Source organism: Somniosus microcephalus, unplaced genomic scaffold (genome assembly GCF_052327205.1).
Source record: "Somniosus microcephalus isolate GS21.2 unplaced genomic scaffold, FLI_Smic_1.0 scaffold1, whole genome shotgun sequence".
Lineage (NCBI taxonomy): Eukaryota > Metazoa > Chordata > Chondrichthyes > Squaliformes > Somniosidae > Somniosus > Somniosus microcephalus.
The window spans coordinates 4,781,648-4,804,390 of record NW_028225188.1 but is presented as its reverse complement, the minus strand read 5'-3'; the positions used below and the strand labels follow the sequence as shown (position 1 = coordinate 4,804,390).

Here is a 22,743-nt window from a genome sequence, read left to right as displayed (position 1 = left end):
CGCAGGGCAGCGAGTTTCTCCAGTCCTTTGTTCAGGGCCCGGGGCCAGGGGAGGCTGTGGGCCTTTATTCCTCTCATTGGACACAAGGCTCTTTGGCTCACAACACACTGGCTCAGGTTTTAATAGAGACCTTTAAATTCATCAATAAAAGCAGATAAACCTCGTGCTTCTGGAGAACAACTTTCTAATATTTTATAGAATCATAGAATGGTTACAGCACAGAAGGAGGCCATTCAGCCCGTCGACCCCGTGCCGGCTCTCTGCAAGACCACTTCAGCGAGTCCCACTCCCCGCCCTTTCCCCGTAACCCTGCACATTTCTTTACTTCAGGCACTTATCCAATTCCCTTTTGAAAGCGGTGATTGAATCTGCCTCCACCACCCTTTCAGGCAGTGCATTCCAGATCCTAACCACTCGCTGCATAACATTTTTTTTCCTCATGTCGCCTTTGGTTCTTCTGCCAATCACCTTAAATCTGTGTCCTTTGGTTCTCGACCCTTTCACCAATGGGAAGAGTTTCTCTCTCTCTACTCTGTCCAGACCCATCATGATTTTGAACACCTCTATCAAATCTCCTCTCTACCTTCTCTGCTGTAAGGAGAACCACCCCAGCTTCTCGAGTCTATCCACATAACTGAAGTCCGTCATCCCTGGAACCATTCTTGTAAATCTTTTCTGCACCCTCTCTGAGGCCTTCACATCCTTCCTAAAGTGCGGTGCCCAGAATTGGACACAATACTCCAGATGAGACCGAACAAGTGTTTTATAAAGGTTCATCATAACCTCCTTGCTTTTGGACTCTATGCCTCAATTTATAAAGTCCAGGATCCCGTATGCTTTTTTAACCACTTTCTCAACCTGCCCTGCCACCTTCAACGATTTGTGCACACAAACCCCCAGGTCTCTCTGTTCATGCACCCACTTTAGAATTGTACCCTTTAGTTTATATTGCCTCACTTGGTTCTTCCTACCAAAATGTATCACTTTGCACTTTTCTGCATTAAATTTCATCTGCCACATGTCCGCCCATTCCACCAGCCTGTCTTTGTCTTCTTGAAGTCGATCACTATCCTCCTCACTGTTCACTTTACTTCCACGTTTTCTGTCATCTGCAAATTTTGAAATTGTGCCCTGTACACCCAAGTCTAAGTCATTAATACATATCAAGTGAAGCAGTGGTCCTAGTACCGATCCCTGGGGAACACCACTGTGTACCTTCCTCCAGTCTGAAAAACAACCATTCACCACTACTCACTGTTTTCTGTCACTTTGCCAATTTTGTATCCATGCTGCCACTGTCCCTTTTATTCCATGGGCTTCAACTTTGCTGGTAAGCCTATTATGTGGCACTTGTCGAATGCCTTTTGGAAATCCATGTGCACCACGTTAACCGCATTGTCCTCACCAACCCCATCTGTTACCTCATCAAAAACTCAATTAGAGTCAGAGCGGCCGGGCCTGGTGGACGTGCAGTTAGGGCCCTGGCACCAGGAAACCCAGAGTGCAGTGCCTCCCCCATCCGAGCCGCCGCTTCCCAGTTTCTTCAGCTGGTTCCACCGAGTCTGAATCGGGAAAAGGACAGGAGCCAGGCTCCCAGAATGGCCCATGGCCCCGGGGAGCATGCGCACTCTCAGCGGGGAAATCAGCGCGTTGGATAGAGCGGTTTCTGGGGCACGGGGGATTGTGGGTGCTGCGGCCGCCATTAGTCAGCGGCTGTCGGGAAGAGTTTTATTTCAGGCTGACGGAAGGTAGGTCCCTGGCCGCCTGTGGAGGTCTTTTTGTTGCTTCATTGTTGAGGATGTAACTGGGAAAATAGATAAGGGAGAACCAGTGGATGTGGTGTATTTGGACTTTCAGAAGGCTTTCGATAAGGTCCCGCATAAGAGATTAGCATGTAAAGTTAAGGCACATGGGATTGGGGGCACGATATTGACTTGGATAGAGAACTGGTTGGCAGACAGAAAGCAAAGAGTTGGAATAAATGGGTCTTTTTCCGAGCGGCAGGCAGTGACTAGTGGGGTACCGCAGGGATCAGTCCTTGGACCCCAGCTATTCACAATATATATTAATGATCTAGACAAGGGAACTAGATGTAATATCTCCAAATTTGCAGACGACACAAAGCTGGGTGGGCATGTGTGCTGTGAGGAGGATGCCGAGAAACTACAGGATGATTTGGACAGGTTGGGTGATTGGGCAGAAGCATGGCAGATGAAATATAACATGGATAAATGTGAGGTTATCCACTTTGGTGGCCAAAACAGGAAGGCAGATTATTATCTGAATGGCAATAGATTGGGAGATGGGGAAGTGCAACGAGACCTGGGTGTCCTTGTGCACCAGTCGGTGAAGGTAAGCATGCAGGTGCAGTAGGCGGTTAAGAAGGCAAATGGTGTGTTGGCCTTCATAGCGAGAGGGTTTGAGTACAGGAACAAGGATGTCTTGCTGCAGTTGTACAGGGCCTTGGTGAGACCACATCTTGAGTATTGTGTGCAGTTTTGGTCGCCTTATCTGAGGAAGGATGTTCTTGCCGTGGAAGGAGTTCAACGAAGAATCACCAGGCTGATACCTGGGATGGCAGGAATGACGTATGAGGAGAGATTGGGACGATTGGGCTTGTACTCGCTGGAGTTTAGAAGATTGAGAGTGGATCTCATTGAAACTTATAAAATTCTGACAGGACTGGACAGACTAGATGCAGGAAGGATGTTCCCGATGGTCGGGGAGTCCAGAACCAGGGGTCACAGTCTAAGGATAAGGGGTAGGCCATTTAGGACAGAAATGAAGAGGAATTTCTTCACCCAAAGAGTGATGAACCTGTGGAATTCTCTACCACAGAAGGCAGTAGAGGCCAATACATTAAATATAGTCAAGAAGGAGTTGGATATATTTCTTAAGGCTAAAGGGATCAAGGGATATGGGGAGAAAGCAGGGACTGGGTACTGAATTTTGATGATCAGCCATGATTGCATTGCATGGCAGAGCAGGCTAGAGGGGCCGAATGTCCTACTCCTGCTCCTATCTTCTATGTTTGTATGTTTCTATGTTTCCATTTGAGCTGGAGTGGAGATGGAGGAGAAGCTGCTGGGTTTAACCACCAGTACTTCTGAGCCCAGGAGGACCCAACAATTTCCAATGTGAGACTGTCAAAGGAGGTGGATTCTAGGGGAGATGAGGTTGTTACACAGACACTGTCCATACAATGTAAAAGAGTATTGTTTTAGGAACAAGTATTTCTGTAGAGGCTTTTAATCCAGTTTACATCTACAGATTTGTTTTAATTCATTCTTGGGAAGTGGGCGTAGCTCGCAAGAGCAGCAAATATTGCCAATCCCCAGTTGCCCATTGAGAAGGGGGTGGTGAGTCACCTTCTTGAACTACTGCAGTCCGTGTGGTGAAGGTATTCCCACAATGTTGTTCGGTAAGGAGTTCCAGGATTATGACCCAGCAACGATGAATATATCTGAGTCAGGATGATGTGTGACTTGGAGGGGAACTTGGATGTGATGGTGCTCCCATGCAACAGCTGCCCTTGTCCTTCTAGGTGGTGGAGGTTGTGGGTTTTGGAGGTTCTATCAAAGTTCTGGTCCAGTTGCAGATGTATAATGTTCCTTTCCTTCGCCCCCTCCCCCTCCCACTCCCACCTCTCTCTCTCTCCTCCCATAGAGGCCAGAGTCTTGTGTAGGCCCAGACCAGGTGGTGGATTCCCTTCCCTGAAGGACATCAGTGAACCAGTTGGGTTTTTACGACAATCCGGCAGCTTTCATGGTCACTTTTTCTAGTGCCGGCCCCACAATTGACCAGATTCATTCAGCTCAATTTCACAACCTGCCTTTGTTTTCTTGTGGGTTGTCTCTCATGCTCCCTGTTTTAAATTAATTTTACAGGGCACTGGAAGGGGAAGATTTACAGACGGTAAGCTCAGACCAAACATCACATCAAGACCTGACAGAGTTACTCGACTCATCAGATCTGAATATCACCGGCCTCTGAACATGGAAGCAAAAAGCACCATTCACAGCGGGGAGAAACCGTACACGTGTTCTGTGTGTGGACGAGGCTTCAGACGATCTTCTGGCCTATCGAGACACAAGCGTATTCACACTGGGGAGAGGCCGTTCACCTGCTTTGAGTGTGGGAAGGGATTCACTGAGTCATCTGACCTTCAGACACACCAGCGTGTTCACACCGGGGAGAGGCCGTTCACCTGCTCTGAGTGTGGGAAGGGATTCACTAATTCATCTCACCTACTGAGACACCAGCGTGTTCACACTGGGGAGAGGCCGTTCACCTGCCCTGTGTGTGGGAAGGGATTCACCGAGTCATCCAGCCTGCTGAATCACCAGCGAGTTCACACTGATGAGAGACCATTTAAATGCTCGGACTGTGGGAAGTGCTATAAAACTTCCTAGGATCTGACATACCATCAAAATGTTCACACTGTGGAGAGGCCGTTCAGGTGCTCTCACTGCGGGACTGGGTTCAGGCGATCATCTGAGCTCACTGTACACCAGCCCACTCACACTGGGGACCGGACGTTCACCTGCTCCGTGTGTGGGAAGGGATTCACTCAATCATCCCACTTGCTAAGACACCAGCGAATTCACTCTGATGAGAGACCATTTAAATGCTTGGACTGTGGGAAATGCTATAAAAGTTCCAGGGAACTGACATACCATCAAAGTGTTCACACTGTGGAGAAGCCGTTCACCTGCTCCGTGTGTGGGAAGGGATTCACTCGCTCATCCCACCTGCTGAGACACCAGCGAGTTCACGTGTGACTGCAGGGGTTGGATTCTATTGTTTTTGCTGCTGTTAATCACATCCAGGACTGAACCATGTTAGAGTCATAGAGTCATAGAGTTTTACAGCACAGAAAGAGGCCCTTCGGCCCATCGTGTCTGCGCCGCCCATCCATCCCTGTCCAGTCTAATCCAATTTTCCAGCATTTGGTCCATAGCCTTGTATGCAATGGCATTTCAAGTGCTCATCCAAATGCTTCTTGAATGTTGTGAGGGTTCCTGCCTCTACCACCCTTTCAGGCATTGAGTTCCACATTCCAACCACCCTCTGGGTGAAGAAGTTCCTCCTCAAATCCCCTCTAAATCTCCTGCCCCTTACCCTGAATCTATGCCCCCCTTGTTATTGACCCCCCTACTAAGGGGAAAAGTTCCTCTTTATCTACCCTATCTATGCCCCTCATCATTTTGTACACCTCAATCAGGTCCCCCCTCAGCCTTCTTTGCTCCAAGGAAAACAACCCCAGCCTGTCCAGCCTCTCTTCATAGCTGAGGCGCTCCATCCCAGGTAACATCCTGGTGAATCTTCTCTGCACCCTCTCCAAAGCAATCACATCCTTCCTATAGTGAGGCGACCAGAACTGCACACAGTACTCCAGCTGTGGCCTCACCAGCGTTTTGTACAGCTCCATCATAACCTCCCTGCTCTTATATTCTATGCCTCGGCTAATGAAGGCAAGTATCCCATATGCCTTTTTAACCACCTTATCTACCTGTTCCGCTGCCTTCAGGGATCTATGTACATGTACACCAAGGTCCCTCTGACCCTCTGTACTTCCTAGGGTCCTACCACTCATTGTGTATTCCCTTGCCTTATTTGTCCGTCCAAAATGCATCACCTCGCACTTTTCAGGGTTAAATTCCATTTGCCACTTTTCCGCCCATCTGACCAACCCGTTTATATCGTCCTGTAGCCTGAGGCTTTCCTCCTCGCAATTTACCACCCCACCAATTTTCGTGTCATCTGCGAACTTACTGATCATACCTTTTACATTCTCATCCAAATCATTTATGTAGATCACAAACAACAAGGGACCCAGCACCGATCCCTGAGGTACCCCACTGGACACAGGCTTCCAGTCACAAAAGCAACCTTCGACCATCACCCTCTGCCTCCTGCCACTCAGCCAGTTTAGGATCCAACGCGCCAAGGCACCCTGGATCCCATGGGCTCTTACCTTCTTGACCAGTCTCCTATGCGGGACTTTGTCAAAAGCTTTACTGAAGTCCATGTAAACCACATCCACAGCATTTCCCTCATCCACCCCCCTAGTCACCCCCTCGAAAAATTCAATCAGATTTGTCAGACATGATTTACCCTTGACAAAGCTATGCTGACTATCCCCGATTAATCCTTGCCTCTCCAAGTGGAGACTAATTTTGTCCCTCAGAATTTTTTCCAATAATTTCCCTACCACAGATGTTAGGCTCACTGGCCTGTAATTCCCTGGTTTATCCCTGCTACCCTTCTTGAATAATGGTACTACGTTAGCTGTTCTCCAGTCCTCTGGTACATCCCCTGTGGCCAGAGAGTTTCTGAAAATTTGTGTCAGAGCCCCTGCAATCTCCTTCTTTGCCTCCCACAGCAGCCTGGGATACATCTCGTCCGGGCCTGGGGATTTATCCACTTTTTGGCCTGCTAAAACCGCTAGCACCTCCTCCCTCTCGCTGCTAATATGTTCAAGTATGTCACAGTCCCCTTGCCCGATTTCTATGTCTGCATCGTCTTTCTCCATAATGAACACAGATGCAAAAAATTCATTTAAAACCCCGCCTACCTCATCTGGCTCTACACACAGATTGCCACTTTGGTCCCTAATGGGCCCTATCCTTTCCCTGGTTATCCTCTTGCCCTTAATATACTTATAAAACATCTTAGGATTTTCCTTTATTTTGCTCGCCAGTGTTATTTCATGGCCCCTCCTCGCCCTCCTAATTTCTTTTTTAAGTACGCCCCTGCACTTTTTATACTCCTCTAGGGCTTCTTCCGTCTTTAGTCTTCTGTAACTGCCAAAAGCCCCCCTTTTATTCCTAATGCATTTTTGTATATCCCTTGTCATCCAAGGTTCCCTTTGCTTGTTGGTCCCACCCTTGACCTTTACAGGAACATGTTGGCGTTGTACTCTCTCTATTTCCCTTCTGAAAGTCTCCCACTGTTTTGATGTGGATTTTCCTATAAGTAGCTGCTCCCAGTCCACTTTGGCCAGATCCTGCCTTATCATATTAAAATCGGCCTTCCCCCAATTTAGAACCCTTATTTCCAGGCCGTCTTTGTCCTTTTCCATGACCACCTTAAATCTCACCGAATTATGGTCACTGTCGCCAAAATGCTCTCCTACTGACACTTCCACCACTTGCCCGGCTACATTCCCTAGAATTAGGTCCAGTACCGCCCCCTCTCTTGTAGGACTTTCTACATGTTGGCTCAAAAAGCTCTCCTGGATGCACTTTAAGAATTCTGCACCCTCTAAGCCTTTCACACTCTGACTATCCCAATTTATATTGGGGAAGTTGAAATCCCCCACTATTATTACCCTATTATTTTCGCACTTTTCTGAGATTTGCCTACATATCTGTTCCTCTATCTCCCCCTGACTGTTTGGGGGCCTATAGTACACTCCCAGCAAAGTGCTTGCCCCCTTTTTGTTTTTAAGTTCTACCCATATGGCCTCATTAGAGGAACCCGCTAATATATCATCCCTCCTTACAGCAGTAATTGACTCCTTAATTAATATTGCAACACCCCCTCCCCTTTTACACCCCCCTCTGTCTCGCCTGAAGATTCTATACCCCGGAATATTGAGCTGCCAGTCCTGACCCTCCCTCAACCATGTCTCCGTGATAGCAACAATATCGTACTCCCATGTGTTCAACAACAACTTCAGTTCATCCACCTTATTTGCAAGACTCCTTGCATTAAAATAAATGCCTTCCAGCCCTGCCATATTCTCTTTTGCCTTCACATATTTGCTCTGCCTTCCCAGCTGACTTGTTTTTCCTCTGTATTTGGCTGTAAATCACCCCCTACTATAGCTCCACTCTGTACCCCATCCCCCTGCCAAGTTAGTTTAAACCCCCCCCAGCAGTGCTAGCAAACTGTTCATTCTGACAGTTGGGGTTTGTTTCTGCTGATGTTAATAACTCCTGTAACTGGGCTGGAGTTTAATATTCTGGATAGATGTCAAATAAATCAACTTTGTTTTAAACACATTATTGTAGATTTCCTTCTTTCCCACCTGAGTGTTTAGCATCACCTGGCTGGAGCTCAGAAAGGACAATCTGGGGGAGGGTTGTACGACGGGAACAGAACTCCAGCCTGGACACAGTCCTTCAGGGCCACACTGAGAGGGGCAAACGGCACTTTCATCTTTCTTGTCTCTCTTCACTGACAGCAAAGTCCCCATGAGGGTTAATCTCGAGGCGTGTGAGAAACATGTCCCAGCCGCTCTGTGCCATGGTTCAGAGCTCCTAGGCACGGAACAGAAGGCTCCTTTAGGAATGTACCCAGTGCTTTTTTTAATGGCCTTATTAACCTGTGTTGCTACTTTTAGTGATTTGTGTATCTGTATCCCTGGATCCCTCTGCTCCTCCAGCCCATTTAGACTCTTAAGGGGAAATTCAGTGGTGCCCCCTTTGGGTCGCTGACGTCGGCGGGGCTAATTTTAGCCCCCTGAAAAAGTTAGCGCCCCTGCGCATTAAATTCAGTGGTAACGCCCCAGGCAGGAGTTGGGGTGCTACTGGAAGCGCTCCCCTCCCTCTTGAGGCGCTACCAATGAATTTCACGGTGCTTCATGTAACAGCGCCATGCCCGTCGGCACATAGCACCGCGTCATAGCAGACCTCCCTCCCTGATTAAAGGGGAGGGGCCTGGCACTGTGCACATCGGGGCCCTGCTGGACCACCGGGGAGCGGGGTGTCAGATCAAGAGGAGCACCGGGCTGAGCGATTGTGGCCGACACCCCGAAGAAGGGGAAGGGGGCAGGTGCTGGCAGTCGGCCGAAATAAAAAGTTGCCGCCCGACACCTGCCCTTTAAGTGGTGTCGCCACGGCTGCAGAAATGACCCCTGACCCTGTCGGATATATCGTCTGGTGATAGGTCAGGGGTCGCAACCCAAGGTTGCAGCCGGGGTGCTGCGCATGGCGATGATGTCATTGCCGGCGGTGCAGTGCCGCGGGGTGCTACCAGCTACCGCCGCCGCTAACCTCCCGCTGAATATCGCGGGAAGCACAAAGCAACCCAATTTCACCCCCTTGTCCAAGTAGTGAGTGGGCTCCTTATTCTTCCCTCCAAAACACACCACCTCACACTGATCGACAGTGAAATTCATTAACACACCACCTCACACTGATCTACAGTGAAATTCATTTGCCAATTACACGCCCACTCAAATTTATTAATGTCTTCTTGCATTCTGTCTTCCTCAGTATTAACTCTACCTCCCAATTTGGTGTCCTCGACAAATTTTGAAATTGTTCTGATTCCCGAGTCCAAATAGTTTATGAACAACAGTGATCCCAGCACTGATCCCTGTGGAACACCACTTCCCACCTTTTGCCAGTCTGAGTAGCTACTCCTAGCCCCTACTCTCTGTTTTCTGTTTTGTGACCAGCTTGCTATCCATAACAGTTTGTAAGATCGACAAGATGACCAAGGTCAGGCCGTGTGGAGTGAAGGGCCAGGCAGCAGAATGGATGGAAAGCTGGCTACAAAACAGAAATCAGAGGGTTGGAGTTAAGGGAAGTTTGTTGTGATCTTTCCATCCATTCTGCTGCCTGGCCCTTGACTCCACACGGCCTGACCGTGGTCATCTTGTAGAACGTACATACTGCAGACACAGTGCACCAGTGGTGGATATTGAGTCCTGTGGCAGGGGCGCACCTGTCAGGGTTACAGACCCTTCAGCCACTGGCGAGACATGGAGAGCTGAGCTCGGCAGCATTAGTCCTGTTTTGCATCCTCCCTCCACCCATCTCTCACCTGCTGCTTCACCCACAGTCGCCACCGCCACCCACGCATGCTCAACTCACACTGCCCGGGTGATGGATGGGAGCTCCGGACCAATAGGAAGAGCGGGGCAGAGCTGGAGGACCGAGCGGGCAGCGGGTCCTCCAACCAATCATAGAGAGGGGCGGGGTGAAACGCTGCATCATTTTCAAACCTGATTTCTCTCAAACTCCCGGAGAAAACTGGAGCTTTCTGTTGTGGCTTTAAACAGATGAAACCCTGTGGTGTGGAGCAAACATCGCGACATTTGGTAGTGAAATGGATTCATTCAGGACAGACAGCAGGGATTATTTCAGGAAATAACACCGTGTAGTGAGAGAGGAAGTGCAGTGGATGTTGTGTAGATGGATTGTCAAAAGGTGTTTGATAAGGTGCCGGATAGGAGGCTTGTTGATCAAATTAAGACTCACGGTATTAAAGGGAGGGGGCAGTGTGGCTAGGAAGTTGGGTAAAGGGCAGAAAACAGAGTAGTGGTTAATGGATGTTCTTCAGACTGGAGGGATGTAAACAGTGGTGTCCCCCAGGGTCAGTGTTGGCACCACTGATCTTAATATAAAGAAATGATCTCAGCTTTGGTATATGAGGCACATGTTATCAGCAGCATAGTGGTAATGTCACTGGGCTAGTAATCCAGAGGCCTGGCAGAAAAGAGAGAGTAGTGGTTAATGAATGTTCAGACAGGAGATATGCGAGGTGATAGATTTTAGGGGGAAGAAAAATGTAGGAAATTTACATGAATAGGTAAAACTTTGAAAGCAATAGAGCAAAGACATAGGAGTAAAAGATTCTGGCTAACACCTTGTCCTATTAATTAGCAGGTTCAGGTGTCCAGTGTCACCAACTTTAATACTCTATTAAGAAGCTGATGGGTTTATATTCAATCATCTTTGGGTAAAATATTGTGATCATCGAGGTGAGCACTACAAGTCCCATCAACCATCTCCAGTCAGGTACAGCACGGGTTAGATACAGAGTAAAGCTCCCTCTACACTGTCCCATCAACCATCTCCAGTCAGGTACAGCACGGGTTAGATACAGAGTAAAGCTCTCTCTACACTGTCCCATCAAAAACTCCCAGGGCAGGTACAGCACGGGTTAGATACAGAGTAAAGCTCCCTCTACACTGTCCCATCAAACACTCCCAGGGCAGGTACAGCACGGGTTAGATACAGAGCAAAGCTCCCTCTACACTGTCGTATCAAACACTCCCAGGGCAGGTACAGCAGGGGTTAGATACAAAGTAAAGCTCCCTCTACACTGCCCCATCAAACACTCCCAGGGCAGGTACAGCACAGGTTAGATACAGAATAATGCTCCCTCTACACTGTCCCATCAAACACTCCCAGGGCAGGTACAGCACGGGTTAGATACAGAATAATGCTCCCTCTACACTGTCCCATCAAACACTCCCAGGGCAGGTACAGCACAGGTTAGATACAGAGTAAAGCTCCCTCTACACTGTCCCATCAAACACTCCCAGGGCAGGTACAGCACGGGTTAGATACAGAGTAAAGCTCCCTCTACACTGTCCAATTAAACACTCCCAGGGCAGGTACAGCACAGGTTAGATACAGAGTAAAGCTCCCTCTACACTGTCCCATCAAACACTCCCAGGGCAGGTACACCACGGGTTAGACACAGAGCATAGCTCCCTCTACACTGTCCCATCAAACACTCCCAGGGCAGGTACACCACGGGTTAGACACAGAGCATAGCTCCCTCTACACTGTCCCATCAAACACTCCCAGGGCAGGTACAGCACCGGTTAGATACAGACTATGTGGTGAAAAATAAATTCACTCGAGTCTGTCTTAAAGTAAAAGTACACAGTTTATTAACAGAACGTTCTGGGAGAAGGTCACTGACCCTGCGGTCTAGTGACACCCTTCTCGTTCTCTGTTGGTTGGTACAGCTTTTTATTCTATTTTCATCCAATCACATTGTATTACAATAATCACCTGATCACATTGTATTAAAATAATCACCTGATCACATATGGCTTATTTATTCTTTTCAGTATTAGTAAAGGTTAGTTACATCTTACTATGCCTTTGGTCACAGGTCAAATTCCCATGACCCCTATATTCTGCTGTGTCTACAATTTTTAGCTAAAGCAGCAGATTTCTTATCAAAGTTTCTCAAAACACGCATATTCTGTCTTGTCCTACGGTTCGTCTTATCTTTGTTTTGCGAAGCTTTCCTACACACTGTCCATTGTTTAGTTTCACTTTATTCATGTAAGAAAGTAGTTATGTAACTTGCTTGCGCTACTCTGTCTACGTCATTCAGATAATTGTGAAACTTTTTATCGCCACCTGGTTTCTTTTAGCTTTTGTTCACTTTCACATGACCCCACTCCTTTGTTCTGATTTTAATTTTGCTGGCATCACTTAATTAGTGGTCACCTCGGCTGTCTGAATTCTGAGAGGGTTCATTTTAACCCCTTCAGTCCCTCCTGTTGGTCCCGCACCAAATTTAGATTTTGGCTAGGGATACCAACTTTTTTCCACTTTTACCATCCCCGGGATTACTCCTATACTGATGGCTTAAACTTAGTACCTAAGTTCATCTTTCCCCTCTGTCTATCTTATTGTGCTGGGCGTGGAAGTCTGTGCAAATGACCGAAGAACTTTACATGTATGTTCCTATCTCTATCAGTTCATTATCCCGCATTAACTGTTCAGTTTCTGGCTGAATATCAATTATATCAACTATAGCAACCGGCACTATTCGGGACACAGCTGCTCTACAACATGCATTCTAAACCGTCATCATGACACAAAATAATACTACAACTATAATAACAATTATACGTCCATGCGTCAGATATGAACTCCAAGATCCTCCAAATAGCCAACTCCACCAACCTTCCCCTGGGGTTTTGTGGCTCCTTGTTATCTAGCAGGTGCTATCCTCCCTGTTTCCTTGCATTTTACCATTCCCTTATCATTTCTGTTTGTCTTTTGATGCTTGATATTCGACCTTGCTGGCATTTATGCTATCTTTTTCCGCTTGCCTGTTGTCAGTCCCTGGTCTAAGAATTAAAACCCATCTTTGAATCTAACAGCTATTTCTTAAAATTCCCTTTTTTGAGAAGGAAATATCTTTATTGACTTCTCACAATCGGCTCTTGACTAATCTAGCTAGCTCTTATTGCTCTCTCAACTTGGGCATTAGTTAGTAGGGTGTCTTGAAGATTTCTCCCTTCCTTACAGTCCATTCCTTTGAGGAGAAGGAGCGACCTCTGACCCCTTACTCAAATTCAATTCACTGTTCCGGTGTTCCAATTCTGCCCCGCCTGGTGTATCCTCTGTTTCTTCTATCTTTCCTGATGTTACCCCACCTGGGGTCTCCTCTACATTGCTTCAGATCTTCTCTTTCAGTGTGTTCAATTAATTTGTTATTGCTTGTCAGTCATCGGCATGAGTACCCAATTGGCTTATGTATCAAAGTCTTACTACACACGTTACATATATCAAATACACTATCATTACACGTTGGATAACTACCAGAGCATGTGAAATAATACAAACCTAAGGGTGTGCTGATGTATTAAGCCCAATATCCCATCAATGTGAGTCGTCCCCTATGCTGTCAATTTCAATATCTATTCTCCAATTGTCTTGCTCCAAAATATAAAAATGCTTTAGGGAGGAGTTCAGTCACATCATGAGCTCACTGAAACCCACAAACAACAGGGGAATGTTATATCCGAGTATCCGAATTGTGCCACATAATTGTGTAGCTCATACTTAAAAACGTGTTGGTTGATGGGACAGGTCCTGTTAGACCCGTAAAGCATGGTAATTGCAGTAGTAGTGACACAGGAGGCACCACTAAAATCACCTCATACTGGATTCGTACTGGTTTTTCCCACGCTCTGTTACCTACAAAACACAATTATTACAGTCAGTTAAATTCAGTCTTACAATCATATCAAATACATTACAGTTCAACATCTAATCAACAAATCATGGATTTAAAAGATTCTCCAGATCTCTCTTTTGCTCGTATCCATCTTGTGGATAATTATTACTAATCATGATTTCTCCTTAGCCCTCGATTGTACCAATCCAGATTTCATGCAACTCTCCACTTCAACTTCAATCCCTCTAACAGGTACCCGTGTGTTTAACTCTATTCTGATTGTTTCATTAATTAGATAGTTTCTCGATGGAGTATGCTTTAAAAGTTGTCTCGCTCTCCTGAGCCACATTAACCATTTCATGTCTTGCTGTTGTCAAGTAACTGAGCAAGTCTGAGACCCATTCTTCAGTGCAAACTCACCATACATTCCTGGATGGTAATTACCTCATACGTATTGAATCACATTTGCACACTCATATCAGTATCTCAATATCGTACCACACGTGCCATCCAATACAAGCCTTTCTCGGGCTTTCAGGTATCTTATCAAAAGATTGTAGTCGCCTGGAGATCTTTGCTCATCTTCCTCTGCATGGTCCCGATGTCTTGGGTAGTGGCCAGACTATCAAATTCAGTTTTCTTAAAAGTTCATTAAAGGCTGGGACACAAATGTCTCCAAGAGAAAGCTATCAATTTACTATTCTTAACTACACTTTCCTGACTTTCACTAGAAAATTTTGAAAATTCCCATTCAGTAGTGTAATTCTCCTGTTTCAATCTTACACTCTCAATCACTTTCCTTTAATTACCATTCATGAGTCCTGGAAAAACTTTACTGTCCAGTACAATATTTAAGATAGAAAACATAGATCAAACGTTCTCACTTGATCCAAGTTATTAACACATTTTATTATTATTTTTAGAGGCTCTTTTATTTTCCCAAAAGTAACCAAATATATAGTGCCTGAGTCCATTTTGTCATTTCAAAATTATCCCAAAATCCAAATAGCAGTACAGTTGAACTGACTGACAGGTTTTGTCAATGTTCAATTTCATCTCTATCAATTTATCTTCATTTCCAATTTCAGAAACGAGTGATTCTCAGGCTAGGTAGCTTACACAGTGTTTTTAACATTAGAGACAGAAGTGCTGCAATTAGTTTACAAGGTAACTTCCATATAACAAAAGAAAGAAGGGAATCCATTGTGACTCTGCTTAGAGCCCAAGGGGTTAATTTATCAAATCTTAATTTTCCCTCTGCCACTGTGGTGAAATAATAACTTAAAATTAAGAAACTTAAATTTAATAATGTCCAATATCTTTAGATTTCATACTAAAGTTGTTGCTTGGTGAACTTAAACAGCTGTCAGTGGAAGGGTTAACTCCTTTGCAGGTTTTTAAGGTGGAGCAAAACATTATCACATGCACGCAACTGCGTCAATTCACGTAAATCAAAAAAAAAGAACTTTCCTGATCGAAAGACAGTTGTGTTTTCACACTTTAACTAAACACGAACACTGAGGTAATATGGACAGTGAAAAAAGACGGGATTGAGCAAAGTTCACAAGCTAAGTAAGTTTTTGTAAGGAACTCTGCAACTATTGGATGTTCTTGCAGAGCGCAGTTATCTTATTCAATGCGGTCTACACAAATTTACACCAACCAAAATTTCACCGTGGCCACAATGAAAGTCTGGTTTTAATAGGTTAATTAACCTCATAACTCCAATTTAATCCAGATCTTGTAAACATTCAAATTAATTTTCTTCCAAGCACATTGGCAACTGTAACTTTAAGGCAGTAGCTTATCTTTTTTAAAACTATGAACAGACAAACAAAACAAACTGGCACATTCTTGCAGAAAACAGTAAATTACGTCATATTTTCTTATCAAATCAAGCTGCTTTAGAAGATTTCACCACAGCAACCGCAACTCCAAGGTTAAATCTTAGACTGAAACTTAATCTTTTGTTAAACAAACTTTTTGTTGCTCTTCTCGGTTTTTACACACCAGCTTAACTTAAATTATTTCAAAGGTTTTTTTTTCAATTCTTGGGGCACAATCTTATTCGCACATTCTTAAAACTTAATGATGGCAATGGGAATGTCACGACCCCCTCTAAGGACCCTTGTTTATCCTTTAGCTTTGCCAATTTTTTCTCTAATTTTGTTACTTGCTCCTGTAGATCGCCAATCTCCTTATCCTTTCTCTCCATTTTCGTTTTAAATTTCCTCGGTCTTGTGAATGACCGTTACTAATTGGTGTACCAATATAACTCCCACTTTCTTTGTCTTACTTCCCTTTTGTGTCTCCCACCATTCTCGTTGGTACACTGGTACCTTAGACGGATCCCATCCATCCTTTTTCATCTTGTCTATCAAACCCTTCCGGTCATCTGCATAGAGCCTGGTAAGGGACCCAGGGGTTCCCCATTCCATCTCTTTCCCCGACGCCATATCCAGTCCTACGTCAGTCTTACCTACTCTGCTGCGTTTCTCTGTGCGGGTTTGCCGTGATCCTGTCTTTATTCGTGGTACGTCTGTGACCTGGGATTTCTCCCCTCCGTCTTACCTCCAGTAACACCCCCGGTGGTCATAAAAGACTTTTTAAGCAGTTAATTAATCACAATTAAGCACACATACATTCATTGGCTTCACGATCCCAGGGTACTTTGGAGTCTCTCAGCCTACTTGATCCTGGCCATCACGTGGGGCCCAATCGCCCTCTTAATTCCAGCTCAGGCTAGGGTCGATGTCCTTGTTGATCCGTCAATCACTCATTCCTTCGCGACCTCTATCGCTACACAGTGTTCCCTTAGTTCATGCGATCCACACTCACACAACTGTGTTCTCTCACCTCTTACAGACTTTCACTTGATTCGTGATGCTACGGTATTGTCCCTCCGCCTTCCCAAATGACTCAATTTCTGGACGGTCAGAATTTGACTTCTTGTCCGGGTTCACTGGTACGGGCAATCTTTCAGTTCCGTAGCATCCTGCCGACTACGCCAATTTGTGGTGAAAAATAAATTCACTGGAGTCTGTCTTAAAGTAAAAGTACACAGTTTATTAACTTGGTTGGTACAGCTTTTTATTCTATTTTCATCCAATCACATTGTATTACAATAATCACCTGATCACATTGTATTACAATAATCACCTGATCACATATGGCTTATTTATTCTTTTCAGTATTAGTAAAGGTTAGTTACAGCTTACTATGCCTTTGGTCACAGGTCAAATTCCCATGACCCCTATATTCTGCTGTGTCTACAATTTTTAGCTAAAGCAGCAAATTTCTTATCAAAGTTTCTCAAAACACACATATTCTGTCTTGTCCCACGGCTGCGTCTTATCTTTGCTTTGCGAAGCTTTCCTACATGCTGTCCATTGTTTAGTTTCACCTTTTTCACATAAGAAAGTAATTATGTAACTTGCTTGCGCTACTCTGTCTACGTCATTCAGATAATTGTGAAACTTTTTATCGCCACCTGGTTTCTTTTAGCTTTTGTTCACTTTCACATGACCCCACTCCTTTGTTCTGATTTAAATTTTGCTGGCATCACTTAATTAGTGGTCACCTCGGCTGTCTGAATTCTGAGAGGGTTCATTTTAACCCCTTCAAGCTCCCTCTACACTGTCCCATGACCCCACTCCTTTGTTCTGATGTGGAAATCAGTAAGAATTGTCAGTGAGGATTAATCAGCAGTTTCTAATTGGAGATGTTAATCAGTGGAACTTTTCAGACAATAAATTGTAGATTTTGTACCAAAGGTCAATTTAGGGTTAAAGTAAAATTCATAATTTTATTGTCAAATAATTTCTTATGAAAGTCCTGAATTAAGGGAACGATCACAGACAACGGTTCTTAAAGGGACACTGCAGCCCCAACAAGTCAATCAGCTATATATCGAGAATATTAACCTCCAGCCTAGTAACAGAAACATAGAAGATAGGAGCAGGAGTAGTCCATTCGGCCCCTCGAGCCTGCTCTGCCATTCGATGAGATCATGGCTGATCATCCAAACTCAGTACCCCATACCTGCCTTCTCCCCATATCCCTTGATACCTTTAGCTCTAAGAAATATATCTAACTCCTTCTTGAATATAATTAAAGACTTGGCCTCAACCGCCTTCTGTGGTAGAGAATTCCACAGGTTCATCACTCTCTGGGTGAAGAAATTCTTCCTCATCTCTGTCCTAAATGGCCTACCCCTTATCCTTAGACTGTGACCCTGGTTCTGGACTCTCCGACCATCGGGAACATTCTACCTGCATCTAGTTTGTCCAGACCAGTCAGAATTTTATAAGTTTCGATGAGATCCCCTCTCATTCTTCTAAACTCCAGCGAGTATAAGCCCAATCGGCCCAATCTCTCCTCATACATCATTCCTGCCATCCCAGGGATCAGCCTTGTGAATCTTCGCTGAACTCCTTCTATGGCAAGAACATCCTTCCTCAGATAAGGCGACCAAAACTGCACACCGTACTCAAGGTGTGGTCTCACCAAGGCCCTGTACAGCTGCAGCAGGACATCCATGCTCCTGTACTCAAACCCTTTCGCTATGAAGGCCAACATACCATTTGCCTTCTTCACCGCCTGCTGCACCTACATGCTTACCTTCAGCGACTGGTGCACAAGGACAGCCAGGTCTCGTTGCACTTCCCCTTCTCCCAATCTATTGCCATTCAGATAATAGTCTGCCTTTCTGTTTTTGACACCAAAGTGGATAACCTCGCATTTAGCCACATTATACTGCATCTGCCCAATCACCCAACCTGTCCAAATCATACTGGAGTTTCTCGGTATCCTCCTCGCAGCACACACGCCCACCCAGCTTTGTGTCGTCTGCAAACTTGGAGATATTACATCTAGTTCCCTTATCTAGATCATTAATGTATATTGTGAATAGCTGGGGTCCAAGGACCGATCCCTGCGGTACCCCACTAGTCACTGCCTGCCACTCGGAAAAAGACCCGTTAATTCCTACTCTCTGCTTTCTGTCCGCCAACCAGTTCTCTATCCAAGTCAATACCTTGCCCCCAATCCCATGTGCCTTAACTTTACACGCTAATCTCTTATGCGGGACCTTATCGAAAGCCTTTTGAAAGTCCAAATACACATCTACTGGTTCTCCCTGATCTATTTTCCCAGTTACATCCTCAAAAAATTCCAGTAGATTAGGCAAACATGATTTACCTTTTGTAAATCCATGTTGACTTTGTCCGATCCTGTCACTGTTTTCCAAGTGCTCAGCTATTACATCCTTTATAATGGACTCTAGCATTTTCCCCACTACCGTTTTCTCTCTACCACCCTTTTTGAATAGTGGGGTAACATTAGCTACCCTCCAATCCATGGGTACTGTTCCAGATTCCATCGAATGTTGGAAGATGATCAGCAATGCATCTACTATTTCTAGGGCCACCTCCTTAAGTACCCTAGGATGTAGATTCTCAGGCCCTGGGGATTTATCGGCCTTCAATGCCGTCAATTTCCCTAACACCATTTCCCTACAAATACTGATTTCTTTCAGTTCCTCCCTCTCATCAGACCCTATGTTCTCCAACATCTCTGGGAGGTTATTTGTGTCCTCCTTTGTGAAGACAGAACCAAAATATGCATTTAATTGGTCTGCCATTTCTTTGTTCCCCATTATAACTTCCCCTGCTTCTGACTGCAAGGGACCTACACTTGATTTCACTCATCTTTTTCTCTTCACATATCTATAAATGCTCTTAGTCAGTTTTTATGTTCCCTGCAAGCTTACTTTTATATTCTATTTCCCCCTTCTTAATTAATCCCTTTGTCCTCCTTTGTTGACTCCTAAACTGCTCCCAATCCTCAGGGTTACTGCTTTTTCTGGCCAATTTATATGCCCTCTCCTTGGATCTTATGCTATCCCTAATTTCCCTTGTTAGCCACGGTTGAGTCACCCTTTTTGATTTATTCTTATCCCAAACTGGGATGAACAACTTCTGTAGTTCATCCATGCGGTCTTTTAATGTTTGCCATTGCCTATCCACCGTGTCACCCCTTTGAGTGACATTCCCCAATCAATCCTACCCAATTCGCGCCTCATACCATCGTAGTTTCCTTTATTTAAATTCAGGACCCTAGTCTCCGAGTCAACTACTTCACTCTCCATCCTAATGAAGAATTCTATCATATTATGATCGCTCTGACCCAAGGGGCCTTGTACAACAAGATTGCTAATTAATCCTCTCTCATTACATAATACCCAGTCTAAGATGGCCTGATCTCTGGTTGGTTCCTCGACATATTGTTCCAGAAAACCATCCCATAAACATTCTAGGAATTCCTCCTCCACAGCATTTTTACTAATTTGGTTAGCCCAATCTATATGTAAATTAAAGTCACCCATGATGACTGCTGTGCCCTTACTGCATGCTTCTCTAATTTCCCTTTTAATGCCATCCACAACCTCCATATTACTGTTTGGAGGTCTATATACCACTCCCACTAACGTTTTCTGCCCCTTGATATTTCTCAGTTCTACCCATACAGATTCTGCATCATCAGAGTTAATATCCTTCCTTTCAATTGTGTTAATCCCCTCTTTAACCAGCAATGCTACCCCACCTCCCTTTCTTTTTTGCCTATCCTTCCTAAATATTGAATACCCTTGGATGTTGAGTTCCCAGCCTTGGCCACCCTGGAGCCATGTTTCTGTAATCCCAATCAAATCATTTTCGTTTACCTCTATTTGCGCAGCTAATTCATCCACCTTGTTCCGAATGCTCCTTGCATTAAGACACAAAGCCTTCAGGCTTGTTTTTTTAACGCGCTCAGACCTATATGAATTATATTATTTACTGTGACCATGTTTGATTTAAACCGTTGAGTTCTTTGCCTTCTAATTTGGTTTTTCTCCTTCCTGTCTTTTGCTTTTTTCCTTGTTTCCCTTTCCTCTGTCTCCCTGCTCAGGTTCCCAATAGTGGATAATAACATCAGCAGAAATAAACCTCAACTGTCAGAATGAACATGGTTCAGTCCTGGATGTGATTAACAGCAGCAAAAACAACAAAATCCAACCCCTGCAGTCACACGTGAACTCGCTGGTGTCTCAGCAGGTGGGATGAGCGAGTGAATCCCTTCCCACACACGGAGCAGGTGAACGGTCTCTCCCCAGTGTGAACTCGCTGGTGTCTCAGCAGGTGGGATGAACAAGTGAATCCGTTCCCACATACAGAGCAGGTGAACGGCCTCTCCCCAGTGTGAACTCGCTGGTGTACAATGAGATGGGATGACTGCCTGAACCTTTTCCCACAGTGAGAGCAACTGAATGGTTTATCATCAGTGTGAACTCGCTGGTGGTGATTCAGTTCCTCAGAGCTTTTAAAGCAGTTCGCACAGTTGGAGCATTTAAAAGATCTCTTGTCAGTGTGAACTCGCTGGTGTCTCAGAAGGTGGGCTGAATTAGTGAATCCCTTCCCACACACGGAGCAGGTGAATGGCCTCTCCCCAGTGTGAACTCGCTGGTGTACAATGAGATTGGATGAACACCTGAACTTCTTCCCACAGTGAGTGCAACTGAATGGTCTCTCGTCAGTATGAACTCGCTGGTGGTACATCAGTTCCTCAGGGCTTTTAAAGCAGTTTGCACAGTTGGAGCATTTAAAAAGTCTCTCGTCAGTGTGAACACGCTGGTGTCTCAGAAGGTGGGATGAATGAGTGAATCCCTTCCCACACACGGAGCAGGTGAACGGCCTCTCCCCGGTGTGAACTCGCTGGTGTTTCAGCAGGGTGGATGAACGAGTGAATCCCTTCCCACACACGGAGCAGGTGAACGGTCTCTCCCCAGTGTGACTGCGTCGATGAGGTTCCAGCTCAGAAGGGTAATTGAATCCCTTCCCACAGTCCTCACATTTCCATGGTTTCTCCATGGTGAGGGTGTCCTTGTGTCTCTCCAGGTTGGACGATCGGTTGAAGCCTCGTCCACACACAGAGCACGTGTACGGTTTCTCCCCGCTGTGAATGGAGCGATGTTTTTTCAGGCTGTGTAACAGGTTAAAGCTCTTTCCACAGTCAGTGCACTGGAACAGTCTCACTCAGGTGTGTGTGTGTCTCGGTGCTTTTCCAGTCACACTGATGTTTGAAATCTTTTCCCACAGACAGAACAGACAAACATTTCTCCTTCCACATTCAAAGGTCAATGATCTTCAGCTCCTGATGAATGGAGTGACTGTCAGATCTTGACGTGATGTTGGTTTGAGATTCCCGTCTGCAAATCCGCCCCTTCTAATACCCTGTAAAAGTTTACAAAAGTCATCACTGTAAGTACAGGATAGAAATTCAGAACAGATAATTCTAGTTTCTATACAGCACTCCTTCACACATGGGGATTTACAGTAGAAGACACTAAGAATATCCCAACACGGGACAAACAGGGGGCTATAGGGGGGGGAGGAGCTAAACACGATCAAAATCACTAAGGAAGTGGTACTCGGTAAAATAATGGAACTCAAGGCGGATAAATCACCTGGACCTGATGGCTTACATCCTAGGGTCTTGAGGGAAGTGGCGGTAGGGATTGTGGATGCATTGGTAATAATTTTCCAAAACTCCCTGCACTCAGCAAAGGTCCCGGCAGACTGGAAAACTGCTAATGTAACGCCCTTATTTAAAAAGGGCAGTAGACAGAAGGCTGGAAACTATAGACCGGTTAGCCTAACATCTGTGGTAGGTAAAATATTGGAGTCCATTATTAAGGAGACAGTAACAGGACATTTGGATAATCATAATTTAATAGGACAAAGTCAGCATGGTCTTATGAAGGGGAAGTCATGTTTGACAAATTTGCTGGAGTTCTTTGAGGAAGTAACATATAGGGTGGATAAAGGGGAACCAGTGGACGTAGTGTATTTAGACTTCCAAAAGGCATTTGACAAGGTGCCACACAAAAGATTATTGCTTAAGATAAAAAATCACAGGATTGGGGGTAATATTCTGGCATGGATAGAGGATTGGCTATCTAACAGAAGGCAGAGAGTTGGGATAAATGGTTCATTCTCAGACTGGCAATCAGTAACTAGTGGTGTTCCACAGGGG

At 45.2% G+C, this 22,743-nt stretch overlaps 1 protein-coding gene across 1 annotated transcript in view; it reads right to left on the bottom strand.

Annotated features, from left to right (window-relative positions):
- Positions 1 to 11,621: 11,621 nt before the first annotated feature.
- The window catches only part of LOC147084176 (uncharacterized), a 339,125-nt gene continuing 328,003 nt past the window's right edge, over positions 11,622 to 22,743 (bottom strand). Inside the window, exons 5-6 of the mRNA XM_085979865.1 lie at positions 16,528 to 21,554; positions 11,622 to 13,691 (exon numbers count right to left, since the gene is read on the bottom strand). Of these exons, the coding sequence (XP_085835991.1) occupies positions 20,736 to 21,554 (819 nt within the window). The 3' untranslated portion in view covers positions 11,622 to 13,691; positions 16,528 to 20,735. The remainder of the gene's footprint in view (positions 13,692 to 16,527; positions 21,555 to 22,743) is intronic.